Source organism: Carlito syrichta, unplaced genomic scaffold (assembly GCF_000164805.1).
Source record: "Carlito syrichta isolate Samal-C Ts95f unplaced genomic scaffold, Tarsius_syrichta-2.0.1 Scaffold306897, whole genome shotgun sequence".
NCBI classification, from domain to species: domain Eukaryota; kingdom Metazoa; phylum Chordata; class Mammalia; order Primates; family Tarsiidae; genus Carlito; species Carlito syrichta.
The window spans coordinates 224460-239390 of NW_007250993.1; the positions used below are offsets into that span (position 1 = coordinate 224460).

Below are 14931 nucleotides of genomic sequence, written 5' to 3' on the forward strand. Positions count from 1 at the left end.
CCCAGGAGGGTCTCGAACTCGTGGGCTCAGGCAATCCACTCACCTCAGCCTCCCAAAGGCACGGGATTACAGGCTGAGCCACCGAGCCCGGCGATGATAAAATTTTTACCAAGGTTCATGATAATGGAGAAAAGGAGATATTTGTCAAATAAAGATGGCCAGCACTTAGTGACTGATACACAGACATGAAGTGGGACAGAAGAGATGAAAGACAAGGAGATGATATTAAGGATGATATTTTGATACCCTTCCCAATTAGAAGTGAGTTCTATATCCCTCTCCCTTGAATCTGGGAATGCACATGACTACTCCAAGAATCCAGCCTAGCTACCAAGACTAGGTCACCAAAGGCCACTCAGCTCCTTCTTATTCAGTGGGACACTAACTTTTGCAGCTCTCGGCCACCAAGTAAGAAGCCAGCTACACTGAGGCTACCATGCTGTGAGGAAGCCCAGACAACACATGGCCATGCAAAGGCACCCCAATCAATAATCTCAGCTGAACTCAGCCTTCAAGTCAACTCAATATAACTACCAAACATGTGAATGAAGAGCCTCTAGATAACTTTAGCCCCAACTAAAGCCCCAAGCATCAATCATAGAACAAACATAAGACAAGCCATCCCTGCTGTGCCGGTTCCAAATTCCAGTCTCACAGAATCTATGAGCATAATAAAATGGTGTTGCTTTACATTACTAAGTTTAATGTAGTCTGTCACATATCAAAGAATAACTGAAACAGGTGGTGGTAGCATATTGGTGAATTACTAAGGAATACAGTAACAGGAGGTTAAGGAAAGGAAGAAAATTATGCTGATTCCATTTCAATCATTTAGATCTGACATATCTGTAGAACACCAAATGGAGATGTTAAGTAAACTATTGAAGGTAATGGTCTGGATTTTTAAAAAGAGGTAGAGGCTGGAGAAGCATATTAAGTCAAAGAGAGGATGTATGAGGGAGAAAAATAAGAAGGTACAGGAATGCAGTAATCTGAAAAATCAGAAAACTGAAAGAATAAGAGAAAGACTGTAGAATCAAGAAAGATTGATGCTATGAAAGCCAGGCAAGAAAAAGATTCTCTAAAATGTCAGCACATGTAGCCAACAGTATCAACTGCAACAGAAAATCAAGTAGAATCAAGAGAGAAAGGAAACGAATATATTTGGCAGATAGTAAATAGGGAAGGAGAGATTCAAAAGCGTAATGATAAGAAGTCAAATTAAAGAAGTTGAAAATGAATTAAGAATTGAGTAAACTGACAACTATCTTAAGTATGGCAGTAATGAAAAAGTAACAGTGAAGGAAGACGCTTGAGGGAAGCAGGAGTCACAGAAGGTCTGCTGATTCAATCACTCACCCAGCAAGTACATATTTCTATTTCTCAATGTGTATGAGTAAGATGAGTAGGTCTAGAGACCACGGAGAAGGAATTAGCAAAAGAGAAACTAAAGGTTACAAAAAGGAATTAATGAGTCAAAAGCCTAGAAGAGGCAAGAAACAAAGGATCAAAAGCCCAAGTTGAAGTATCAGAACTGCCATCTCTTTCTCTGAGGCAGAAGGGGAAGGAGATATGATGAATAATAAACAGAGACACTTGATAGTAGGAGAAGGCATTAAAGAAGTTACCAATGAAAAGTCCATTTTTCATATGGAATAGGAAGCAAGAGAATATGCTGGGAATGAAGAAACTGCAATGGGGAAAGACTTGAGAATGGAAAAGATGTGGAAGACCATCAGTGGTAAATGTGAAATAGACTGAAGATAATCAAAGAATCAAGACTGGTGCAAACTGGGAAGGACATTCTCCCAAACAGATACCATCTATAAATTAACTAAGGACAGAAGCATGGCTTTTTCAACTTTGAATCCCCATGGCAATCAAAGCACCTTGGAGGTGACAGGCCTTCAACAAACGTTTCGTGAATGAATGTATACGTGTGTGTAGATATCATAAGTATCAAATATTTGTAAGAAAATTCATCAACTGTAATAAATATTTTTATGTCTTACCCTAAATAAATTATTAGTTTTAGCAAAGATTTTTGCTCTATAATTACAAATATATTTTCTGAGTCTCTCTCTCTCACTGAATGTAAAATATATGAATTCAAATGCACTTATAAAAATAAAACACACTTCTTATCAAGAGTTATCTTTGAATTGAAAAACAAAAAGCAAAAAATGATTCCACAATTGTTCCTTTTGAATCTGACCTCTTGCCCAGTTTCCCCTCTAGCTTTAAAATAACTATAACTTTAAACAAAAATATAATACCCTTCCAACAAAATGACTAACCATAATACTGAAACAAAATGTTTGTCCATAAGAGATGTATCTGTTGCATATGCTCCCAAGCAATAATAAAAGCATTAAAAACAGATTAATGTAATACAGTGTAATCCCTTTACAACACTGGTGTCAAAGAAAAGATGAGCCTCCAAACTTATAAACTTAAACATCAGGATTTCCCATATGTGATTGTGAGAAACATAGTTTCATCCATATTTAGTCCAAATTCACATTATAATTAATATTCCAGAGTACAATAATATGGAGCTATAAGAATACCTATTATTAGCATTTACTATATGACAAATATCATGCTAAGCTCTTGATATTCATTATTGCCTTTAAAACTCACAACAACCTTATGAGACAGGTACAGGCAAAAGTCCTCAAGCTTGTAATAGGCTGAGCCAGAATCAAGTTCAGGTGTGTCCCACACCAAAAAGTTAGACTGTTAACTCACTTTACACATATGCATTAATGAAGAAAATCACAGTGTTATAAATGGCAGTCCAAGACTGCTGAACTTTTCAAAATCTAAATCTAAATCTTGAACTAAAATGTCCTAGTTTGTTCTTACATGCTCACAAAACTTTAAAGGCTTAAGATAATCTTAATTACATTTTAAAGAAACACTTTCAATAATTTGTGAAAATAGCAGTATATCTGGAAAGAATAAGTGTAAAGACATTATGTGATCATGGGGGGGGGAAATGAGTATTATGAGATAAGTATCAGTAAAAAAGAAATAACCAAAGAAACACAAAGTCTTTGACGATAACACTGCTTCTCTTCCCATCTTTAAGTCCAATTATAATTTTAATGACTCATTCTAGCCATGGAAAACAACAACTTAAAATAAGTTTTGCTAAAATAGTCAAGAAAGTAAAATATGTATAGACTTTCATCTTGAAATATTACTTACAAAAACCATGTATTTAGCCACCAATACTAAAAAAATACTTAAAACTTTCAATGGATTACTCATTGTGGTAAGTACTTCACACCCATGATCCCACTTAGATTTTAAATCCTTTCATTTGCTCAGCGGAAAAAAGCATAATTTATATTGAACAATCTTATAGACACATTATCCAACACTTGGGATTTGCCATTTATTGGTAAGTACCCTGAACAGATGTATCATTTTTTTATCTTTTATACTACATTTTTATGGTATCTTTTCTATGTTTAGATATATGTAAATACACAAATACTTCCCTGCAGTATTCGGTACAGTGACATGATGTATAGGTTTGTAGCCTAAGAACAATAGGCTAGACCATATAACTGAGGTATGTAGTATACTAATACCATCTAGATGTTTAAGGATATTCTATAATGTCCATACAGTAACAAAATGCATGACAATGTTAGGCATAACAATGCATTTCTCAGACTGTATCTCCTTCATTAAGCAACACCTGACTGGACACCATCTTTTAAGAAGCAGTGGCTGGGTAAAGTGGCTCACGTCAGTAATCCCAGCACTTTGGAAGGCCAAAGCGGGAGGATCGCTTGAGGCCAGGAGTTCAAGACCAGCCTGAGCAACATAGCAAGACCCTGTCTACAAAAAACAAAATAGCTGGGCATGGTGGCGTGTGCCTGTAGTCCCAGCTGCTGAGGTGGCTGAGGCAGGGGATTGTTTGAGCCCAGGAGTTCGAGGCTGCAATGAGCTACGATCATGCCATTGCACTCCAGCCTGGACTATAGAGCGAGCCTCTGTCTGTAAAAAAGAAAAAACAAAAACAAAAAAAGAAGCAGAAAAAGAACAGTATACAGGCCATTAAGTCACAACAAATGCTTCTATCCCATACCACTCCTCAAAGTAAAACAAAACTTTGCACTTAAATACTCTGAAATCTGTCTATGCAATCGATTCATCAGTGTAGCAATCATTTACTGTGTATTTCCTAAGTCATAAGTCATTGTGACTGGCTGAGGGCAGCCAAGGATGAAGATAACCCAGTTCTTAATCATAAGAACTTTAACTACAATAGAAGCAATATAGCAAGTAGGTTAAGAGCTCAGGATCTAGGTCGGCATTCAAATCTTAACTCTGTCATTAACTTCCTAGGTGACTTTAGGCAAATTACTTAACCTCTAGGTATTTCTGCTTCCTCACCTACAACAGGGATTACAGTAGTATTTATTCACATAAAATTGTTATGAAGAGAAAATGAGCTAAGAACCATGTCATGAGGATTAAAATAGTCCATGTAAAGCACTTATAACAGTACTTGACAGATCATAAATGCTCAATAAATATTAGTTACTAGTAATACTAGTCATGCAAAATGGCTACATGAGTACAATAGTAATACAAATCAACAATGTTACTGGATTTCACAAGATGGAGATAGGACTCTTGGGGGCAATTCAGGGATCACTTCACTGAGCTGCCTCTCTGGGCAAGGCTAGCTCATTTTTGTGTGAACTAAAAAGGTGCACATCTACAGGAGGGTAGTCTGGATTTCTGTAATCACTCAATCCCCTTGACCAGCACCCTTGTATAAGATACAACCTGCACAGCCATACAAGATAGCCTGAAAGATAGCACATTTAAAGCTGAAGAAAGGTAAAGCTAACATTCTAATAGAAATGTAGAAGAAAGACTGTAAGTTATCATGATTGACTTTGGCAAATAACCCAGATTAGCTAGAGCATAGGAACCCCTTAGAATAGCTAAGAATAAACTCAGAAAGATACACTGGAACCATATGATAGAGGATATTGAATACCAGCAAAGGTATTCAGATGTGACTTTGAGCAGGTGAATAATATGATTCCAATAGAAAGAGTAGTCTGGCATCATGTACTAGAAGGATTTAAGCATGAGCAGGTAAGAAGTCATCATAGTGGACTGGTAGTGAGTTCCTCAAAGGCAAAGACAATGTATCTCATTTATTTCTGTATCCTCCAAACTAACACAGGGCTTGGGACAGAACTGGCACTCAGTAATTGTTTGAGGTACAAATAAATGAATGAGCCAAAAAGAAGTAACATGAGCCTTAAAGTGGAAAGAGCAGAAATAGAAAAATACATAGTGGAAAAATATTGCAGAGATAGAAACAGAGATACATGCCAGCTGATGAAATGTGGAAAGGATAGAACAGAATCCAGAAAGACTCTAAAACTGGTAAATACTACATGGACTGCATTACTGTAATTTCTGTGAGAATCAAACAGAATTATGTTCATGAAAATGCTCTATAAAAAAAAAGACTGCTTTTCTCCAGAATAAAAGCTAGTCATCTTTGGCATATTTACTACTATATTTGACACTGAATATATCTGATCATTTTAAAAATATTTATCTTCCTTTTGTCTTCACGAGATTATAAAATCTTTAATGGTACACAGTGTGTCTACGCTGTTATAAGTACAATAAAACCTTATTAAATACTGCTTAATTAACACTTTCTCACTCACAGAGGAAGCAATTATTAAACCAATTTTAGCCATATAACACCAAAAAATATAGACACATATAGACAGATACACAGACATAGATACACACAGATAAATATATATTTATATAATAAATATACACATTTACATGTACTAAACACTTTTGTGAATGTAGCTTAGCAGACTATGGGTTTCCACAGTATATGTTTATCTTTCATTATATTCCCACAGTGTCTGGCAATGAGTGTTATAGGTACTCAATAAGATGTGTTGAACTAAAATGAACTGAAATAAATTGATTTCAGAATTTCACAGGGTTTCTCAACAGTTTCTGATGGCCTTTATGTTTTTTTCTCTCTCAGTCTCAGTGGTCTTCCATACTGTGCACCAAATTTATACTGTAAAAGAATGATATCCATAATAAGGGTGGTTTAGAAGAAAGAGAAAAAAGAAAAATCAAAAAAATGATCATCAATATGTACAATCAGTGGGGTATTATTAAATGTTTAACAACCAACTTGGCGTGGTGAGCCTGATTTTCAGTGTTTGTCCATTTCTGTGGTTTAAATACTCCCCCCATGGCCTATTTCAAGCTAACAACATGATATGAATTGGTTTGCAAAATTCACTGAAAATTTAACAGTTGGCTCTCATAGGCTAGTATTTGCTGGTTCCAGCACACCACTGGTTGCAATACTTAAATACATAGTACACATGATCCTCAAATTTTGCTCTGCAATATTAGCCATCTACATCCCCAAAATGCAGTACAAAAGATAAGGAAAAGGCAGGGACAATCTACACCCTATTTCTATAAGGCCTTTAAGGCCTCAATTCATAAAGTCATCTTCTTTTGAACTGGACACATTATTGACCCCAGAAATTCCTTTTGCCTAAGCCAGTGGCATTCAAACTTGTCTGATCATGTATCCCAATCAATTAAAAAAAGATGTTTGAGCATATATTCTTAATATGTTATTATGTTTGTTTATAATTTATATTAGAGTTGCTATACTAATACTATACAAATTATAAAGCATATACAAAATTTTTAAAGATAAAAATTAATACAGATAGAAAAGAAAAATGTTCTACCCAGACCCCAATGGATTGTCTTAAATACCTCCCAGAGGCTTACAAATCCACTTCAGAGATTACTAAGAACAACATGTAAAGTGAAACAAATACATTCCTGAACCTGTTTCCCCTAGGCTACAACATTATCTTATTAGATCTTCCCACGCCATTGCTGTAAAAAACAGGTACCAACCCATAGAAAAGAAGGGAGAAAAGAGCAAAGTCTTGAACAAAGCTGGCTTTAGCAGAAGCAGATCCAAGACCCCTCTTACAACAGGAGATCCATGGAGTAATTAAGATGCCATGGAGGCTGAGCAAGGTGGCTCATGCCTATAATTCCAGCACTTTGGGAGGCCAAGGCCAGAGGATCGCTTGAGGTCAGGAGTTTGAGATCAGCCTGGGCACCAAAGTGAGATCCCTGTCTCTACAAAAAGCAAAAAAATTAGCCAGGTGTGGTAATGCATGCCTGTAATACCAGCTACTAGGGAGGCAGAGGCAGAAGGATAATTTGAGCCCGGGAGTTCAGGGTTACACTGAGCCATGATTGTGCCACTGCACTCAAGCATTGGCGACAGAATGAGACCCCATGGTAATGAATCTGGAGAAGCTCCAAAGACACCATCCTAGCTGGATCTTTTAGCCTGTTAAAGTAACACATTCTAGCATCATGTCCCAATCAATGTCCATGGATCTAAATCACCTGTATTGACTCAGACAATAGAAGTGTTTAAAAGAACCCTGAGCTTCCCCTAAAGACTAACGAAGCATGTCCTCTAAATAAGTGTAATATTAATAAAAATCTTAAGTTGGAAAATACAGAGCACTGGACTATGCCAGATATATATAAAGCACACAGAACAGATATAGTTATTTTCTACATTCAAGCAGTCCTCTTGGTAGCTCATATTTCAAAAAATTATTTAAGTTAAACATATTGCTCCCTCACCAAGCACATAAGTACAATTAAACTTATATTTCTTAAGTATATATAAATGTATTAATGAGGACAAGGTAGCTGATCATAAAATACTGTAGTATGTCATATAATCTTAGAATTATCACAATATGCTGCTCAAATTTCTTGGCTTTTTTCTTCATTATTTCTCTACTAACTTTGCTACAAAATATCAAAAAATAAAAAGTCACCTTCACAGGATTACAAAATATTAAAGACTTCCTTAAGGAAAGTTGTACAAACATGTTTTAAAACATTTAAGGATACTAAATGTTTTCTGAAGAAGTGGCCCAGGGATAGTCTTATTGTTTTTCCCTTTTTGTTGTCAATTTCCCTCTCATACACATAGTATAAAAGATTTTTTTCCTGCTGCCTGAAAGAACAAAAACAGAAACAAAAAAAAGGAAATTCCTCAAGCTACCAGCTCTTCAAGGTGAGTAATATTTAATATGGGGAAATCAATCCCTTTTTTAATTGTTCTTTTCATCCTTTCATAGTTACTTCACATTGCCTATAAGACTTGCTTGAAATGATAACCAAATTAAAAGAGGTCCACACCTACAAATGTGTTTATCCTCTCATCCACTGAATTTTCACTGTTTCCTTCTTTTTAAAAAAATAAAAATAAAAAATAAAAAATGGGTTCCTTTTTCCAGGATAACTAAGTATCCCAATGAAAATTATCAGAAAAAAAAAAATGTATCACTGGCTCTTATCTCAATATAGTTGCCGAAACATACATACAAGCTTATGTCCCTTCTTTTCCAAATTTGATTGAAATGACAAGGATTAAAAATTAGTTAAAAGCTAAATAAAACCATAACCACACTAGAAAACAAAAGACGGTGCCGTTAGCAGATTTGAAGTTTAAAATCCTAGATCCATGGTTTTCAAACTTTAGGGTGCATCAAAATCATCTAGAGAGCTGGTTAAAACAGAGATTGTGAGTCTTCACCACCAAAATTTCTAATTCAGTAGGTGAGGGGTGGGACTCAAGATTTTATGTCTAACAAGTTCCTAGGTAACACTGATTCTGCTGGTCAGAGGGTCAAATTACAAGAACTACCATCCAAGCTAAAGAGAAATCATTAAGAAAAATACTTTTTATTAGTTCTAATTACCATCCTTAGAGAGATTCAAAAGAATAGTACAATCATTTTTTTTAAGGGACAGCAAGTGGAAAATACGAAACAGTTCTGAGAAATTGAAAAAAAATATATAATTTCAAAAGGAAAAAAAAATTCAGAAGGGCTAAATAAGAACTAAAGTGCAGCACAGCAGTGTCAAACCAGTATGAGAAATAGTCTATGATATCTTTCAAAGCACAGAGTTAAACAGATTTAGCAAATATGAGAGGAAAATTAACAAGTACAAAGGTCAATTTCTACCTAATACGTTTCTGGAGACATAAAAAAAATCACAAAAGGAAATCAATAAGTAAAATAAACTTTCCCTAAGATGAAAAAAGAAAATACTGCAGGGTCAAATTTCAAACAGATAATAATTTTTAAAGTCAACAACTAGGACAAACATTAGAAACATTTTAAAACTTAAAAGACATAAAACCTTAAAAGTTTTAAGGGGGAAAACACATGTTATTACAAAAAAAAGTGAATCAGACATTTCATTAGCATGCTAGAAGAAAACGGAATGTTGTTTTCAAAGTTCAGAGAAAAAAATTATTTTGAACCTAGAATTCTACAGTTAACTGAATTTACTTAATTTACTTAAACTATCAAACATAAAGCATAATAAAGACATCTTTGTAAATTAAAGAACTAAACAAACTGACTTCCAAAATATATTAGTTTCCTACTTCTGTAAAAAATTATCACAAAAGTCCAAATGAATCTCAATGAGCTAAAATTAAGGTGTTGGCAGAATTCTTCTCCCATCTTCTAGATGTTATAAGGAAAAATCCACTTTCTTGCCCTTTCTAGCTTTTAAAAGCTGCCTATATTCCTTGGCCAGTGGTATCCTTCCATCTTCAAGGTCAGCAACAGTGTATTGAATGTTTCACACGTCAAGTTACTTTGACTCTGACTGCTGCCCTCTTTTGTTTACAAGGATCCTTACAGTTACATTAGACCAACCTAGATAATCCAAGATAATTCCCCCCTCTCAAGATCTTCAACATAATCACACCAGCAAAGTCCCTTTTGCCATCATGAAAGGTAACATAATCACAGGTTCCAGGAATTAGAATGTGGGTATTTTTGGCGGGCCATTACTCTGCCCAGCAAACCATCTGAAGACTTAAGGATGTCTTCCAGGAAAAAAGAAAAGAAAAAAGAAAAAAAAAAACCTCAAGAAAGAAGACAAAACGGGACTCCTGAAAGTAGGTCTCCCATAAAAGAAAGAGAGTTGAAAAAAATTTTACAGAAAAAATTTGACCTTGACACTGTAATTTTCTCATCCTAGAAGCACAACTTTAGAGAAACATAATTACATTTCATCCTCTAAACGTTCATTTATATTACAGTAAATAAAATTTATATAACCAAAATATTATAAATCCTATTTATTGGTTTCCAATCTTTTTTTTTTAGTCTCACTCAGTCACCCATACTGGAGTGCAGCGACTCGATCATGGCTCACCGCTAACTTGAACTTCTGGGTTCAAGTGATCCTCTTGCCACAGCCTCCTGACTAGCTGGGCTACAGGCATGCCCCACCATGCCCAGCTAATTTTTGTTGTTGTTGTTGAGAAGAGGTCTCACTATGTTGCCTAGGCTGGTCTTGAACTCCTAGGCTCAAGCAAACTTCTTGTCTCAGCCTTCTAAAGTGCTGGGATTACAGGCATGAGCCACTGAGCCCAGCCAGTTTCCAATTTTTAAAAACAATGTAGAGCCAAACATCAGAAGACATGAACATCTATGTACCTATGTCTGGGTTCTGGTAGATTCTGGACTCCATACATTGATATCATACTTGTGTAGATACCACACATTATTTTTTCATATGAGTTATCTTTTTGGAACTAAAGCTACAGAATAAAGGTAGAAAATAAGTTAGAAGCATGGCTACAGCTAAACATATTAAATGATTCTTACCTGTATTTTATAAGATAGTAATGAAGGAGAAATTAAAGTCAATTATGAAATATGTACATGTATTTTTGTTAACTAGCTGATAATTTATGGAGTTGTACAATATGTTCAATGCTAACTTTTATTTTAAATATCTAAAATGACAGATAACATCTAATATTAATGAGACTAAAAAAGAGGGGTACTCTCAGAAACTACAGCTGAAATTTTTGAGAAGTAAACTAATAGGAGCACAATTTAAAGTGTATATACCTTTTGACCTAGTAGCTTTACTTCTAAGAATCTATCCCATAAAAATATTATCACTTAGTAAATAAAAATACTATATAAGAACTCCACTGAAACATCATTTAGAATAGGAAAAAAAACAAGAACCAACCTAAATACTTCATCAAATGGGAACTGGTTAAATACATATATATATATATACACACACACGTACATACACAAATATTTTTTCTTTTTTTTTTTTGAGTTGGAGTCTTACTCCATCACCCAAGCTGGAGTGCAGTGGCATGCTCATGGTCACCCCAGCATCGAGTTACTGGGCTCAGGTGATCCTTCTACCTCAGCCTTCCAAGTAGCTGGAACTAGAGGCAGGCACTACCACGCCCGGCTAATTTTTTTGATTTACTGTAGAGATGAGGTCTTGCAAGGTTGCCCAGGCTGGTCTCAAACCATGGGCTCGGGCAATCCTCTCACCTCAGCCTCCCAAAGTGATGGGATTACAGGCTTGAGACACTGTGCCCAGTTAAATATATTATTATTGATCATTAATGCTGCAGTCAATAAGAATGTGGTATATTATAGAAAGATGTATGTCACATATGTACATGCGTATATTTAAATTTGTATAAAGCAAAAGAAAGAGCAGAGAAGATATACACAAAACTATAACCTACAGTTCATCCTTTGAAAGAAAAGAGAGTATATAAACTTTCAGTTTTATGTTACACATATAAGCTGTTTGAATTTTGTTTCCATGGATACTTTTAGAACAGTTTTTACCTTTTAAAAAACTGAAATACTAACACTTAAAAATTGAACCTAGGATAATGCTTCTATAGACCATAAATAGGAAAACTGTTTTAGGATACAACCTCCATGCAAGAACACCAAAGGCTTTTATGGCATATATATAGTCAACAAAGCTTTTTATGGCATATACAGTCAACACTTACAAGCATCATTATTATCAAATGTAATCAGTACTGATGGAAGCATCTTGAGTTCCTTAAAGACACACACCTAACTAAAACTACACTACATAGCTTCTGACAGGGTAAATGAAAAACTAATAACGCTCTTTGTCATTGCTTTAAAAACAATTTAGTCAGCTGGGCAGTGGCTCACGCCTGTAACCCTAGCACTTTGGAAGGCTGAGGCAAGAGGACTGCCTGAGCTCAGGGGTTTGAGACCAGCCTGGGCACTTTGGCAAGACCGCATCTCCACAATAAATCAAAAAATTAGCCAGGCATGGTAGTAAGCGCCTGTAGTTCCAGCTGCTTGGAAGGCTGAGGCGGAAGGACTGCCTAAACCCAGCAGGTCGAGGCTGCTGTGGCCATGAGTGTGCCACTGCACTCCAGCCTGGGTGACAGCGTGAGACTCTGGCTCAAAAAAAAAAATTTAGTAAAATAACATTTCTATTAATCAACACTTACCGAATCATTTGCTGCTAGGGCAAGTGCAAGATTCACTGTAAGAAAGAAAAAAAGTAATAGAATTTAGTAATTTTCCTTCTATTAAAATTAATGTTGTATTACAACGTATTAACCTAAGTACAGACAATTTTAATATTTCTCCCTTTATAAAGAACAAGGACATAGAAAGAACACAGAAAGTAAAAAGAGGCCGGGCTTGGTGGTTCAGCCTGTAATCCCAGCACTTTCGGAGGCCGAGTGAATTGCCCAAGCCCATGGGTTCAAGACCCACCTGGGCAACTTGACAAGACCTCATCTCTACAATAAATCAAAAATTAGCCGGGCATGGTAGTGTGCGCCCGTAGTTCCAGCTACTTGGAAGGCTGAGGCAGAAGGATCGCCAGAGCCCAGAAGGTTGAGCTGCAGTGGCCGGGAGCAACAGAGTGAGTGACAGAGTGAGACTTCAACTCAAAAAAAAAAAAGAAAGAAAAAAGAAACGTCAAATAAGAAAGTAATTTTCTAACATAAGCAATAGATGCATGCCCCAAATTAACATTTTAAATAATCCATTTATAATAGGTTACAATTTTGTTCAAATAATTGTTTGTTTTTTAAAATAATGTTAACAGAATACATAGTTCAATTATTTCCAAAAGCATATTTTGTAGAAACATTGTCTATCTTTTGATAAACAAAAATAGGCTGGATGCAGTAGATAACATCTATAATCCCAGCACTTTGAAAGGCCAAGGTGGGAGTATCACTTGAGGTCAAGCGTTCTAGATAAACAAAAATAGATATGATCCTATTGCCTTTTAAAAACAAATTCTGGTATTACAGGAGTTCCAAGAACCTAACTCAAAAATTCCAATATATATATGAAAGGCTGAACCACTGTGCACAGAGGGAAGAGAACAGGGTAAAAAATGAGGGGATAAAAAACATGTTACCCACATTGATACCCAAGCCAGGTAAAGATCCAACAAAGAAAGAGAACTACAGGTCAATATCTTTGATGAACATAGATGCTAAAATTCTCAACAAGATCCTAGCAAACCGGATTCAGCGATACATCTCAAAAATCATCCACCATGACCAAGTAGGCTTCATTCCTGGCATGCAAGGCTGGTTCAACATTCGTAAAACCATAAATGTAATTAAATACATCAACAGATGTCAAAACAAAAACCACATGATCATATCACTAGATGCAGAAAAAGCTTTTGATAAAATCCAGCACCCCTTCTTGATAAAAACCCTTGAACATCTAGGCATACGGGGAACATATCTCAAAATAGTAAAAGCCATCTACAAGAAACCCACAGCCAGCATACTCCTAAATGGACAAAAATTGGAACCAATTCCCCTGAAAACTGGAACTAGACAAGGATGCCCACTCTCTCCCCTCCTGTTCAACATAGTATTGGAAGTCCTGGCTAGAGCAGAGAAGAGGAGGCAATCAGAGGTATTCAAATAGGAAAAGAGGAAGTCAAGTTATCTCTCTATGCAGATGACATGATTGTGTACCTCGAAAACCCAAGATAATCTGTCAAAAGCCTCCTTACATTGATAAAGGCCTTTGACAAAGTCTCAGGATACAAAATAAATGTACAAAAGACAATCGCATTTCTCTACACCAATAATAAACAAACAGAAACCCAAATAAAAAACACAATTCCATTCACAATAGCCACAAAAAAAAATGAAATACCTTGGCATCTTCCTAACCAGAGACGTGAAAGACCTTTACAATGAAAATTACAAAACACGGCTCACAGAAATCAAAGTTGACATGAACAAGTGGAAAAATATCCCATGCTCATGGATCGGAAGAATCAACATTGTGAAGATGTCCATCTTACTTAAGACAATCTACAAATTCAATGCAATACCCATTAAATTACCAACAACATTCTTCTCAGACCTAGAAAAAACAACACAGGAATTCATATGGAAACAAAAACGTCCAAGAATAGCCAGAACAATCCTCAGCAAAAAAAAACAAAGCAGGTGGTATCACAATACCAGACTTCAAACTTTACTATAAAGTTACAATCATCAAAACAGCTTGGTATTGGTACAGGAACAGGCACATAGATCAATGGAACAGAATTGAGATTCCAGAAGCAAAACCTCAATTTCTCAACCAACTCATCTTCGACAAAGCCCCTACCACCTACCACTGGGGAGAGGAGAACCTCTTCAGTAAATGGTGCTGGGAAAACTGGCTGACAACATGCAGAAGATTGAAACAGGACCCCTATCTATCCCCATACACAAAAGTTAACTCCAAATGGATCAGAGACCTAAATGTAAAACCTCAAACCATAAGAACCTTAGAAAAGGAAGGAAATACTCTCATGGAAATTGGAACTGGCATCCAATTCCTGTACAAAACCCGAAACCCACAGGACTTAAGAGAGAAGATAGACAAATGGGACCTTATTAAACTGACAAGCTTCTGCAAAGCCAAAGAAACCATCAAGAGAGCAGGGAGACAGCCTACAGAC

General features: G+C 35.9%; 1 protein-coding gene across 1 annotated transcript in view; it reads right to left on the reverse strand.

The window, feature by feature from the left end:
* The window catches only part of LOC103265880 (iron-sulfur protein NUBPL), a gene marked incomplete at its 3' end in the record, with an annotated part of 222823 nt that overhangs the window by 202530 nt on the left and 5362 nt on the right, over positions 1-14931 (reverse strand). Inside the window, exon 3 of the mRNA XM_008063525.2 lies at positions 12443-12477. Coding sequence (XP_008061716.1) covers positions 12443-12477 — 35 coding nt within the window. The remainder of the gene's footprint in view (positions 1-12442; positions 12478-14931) is intronic.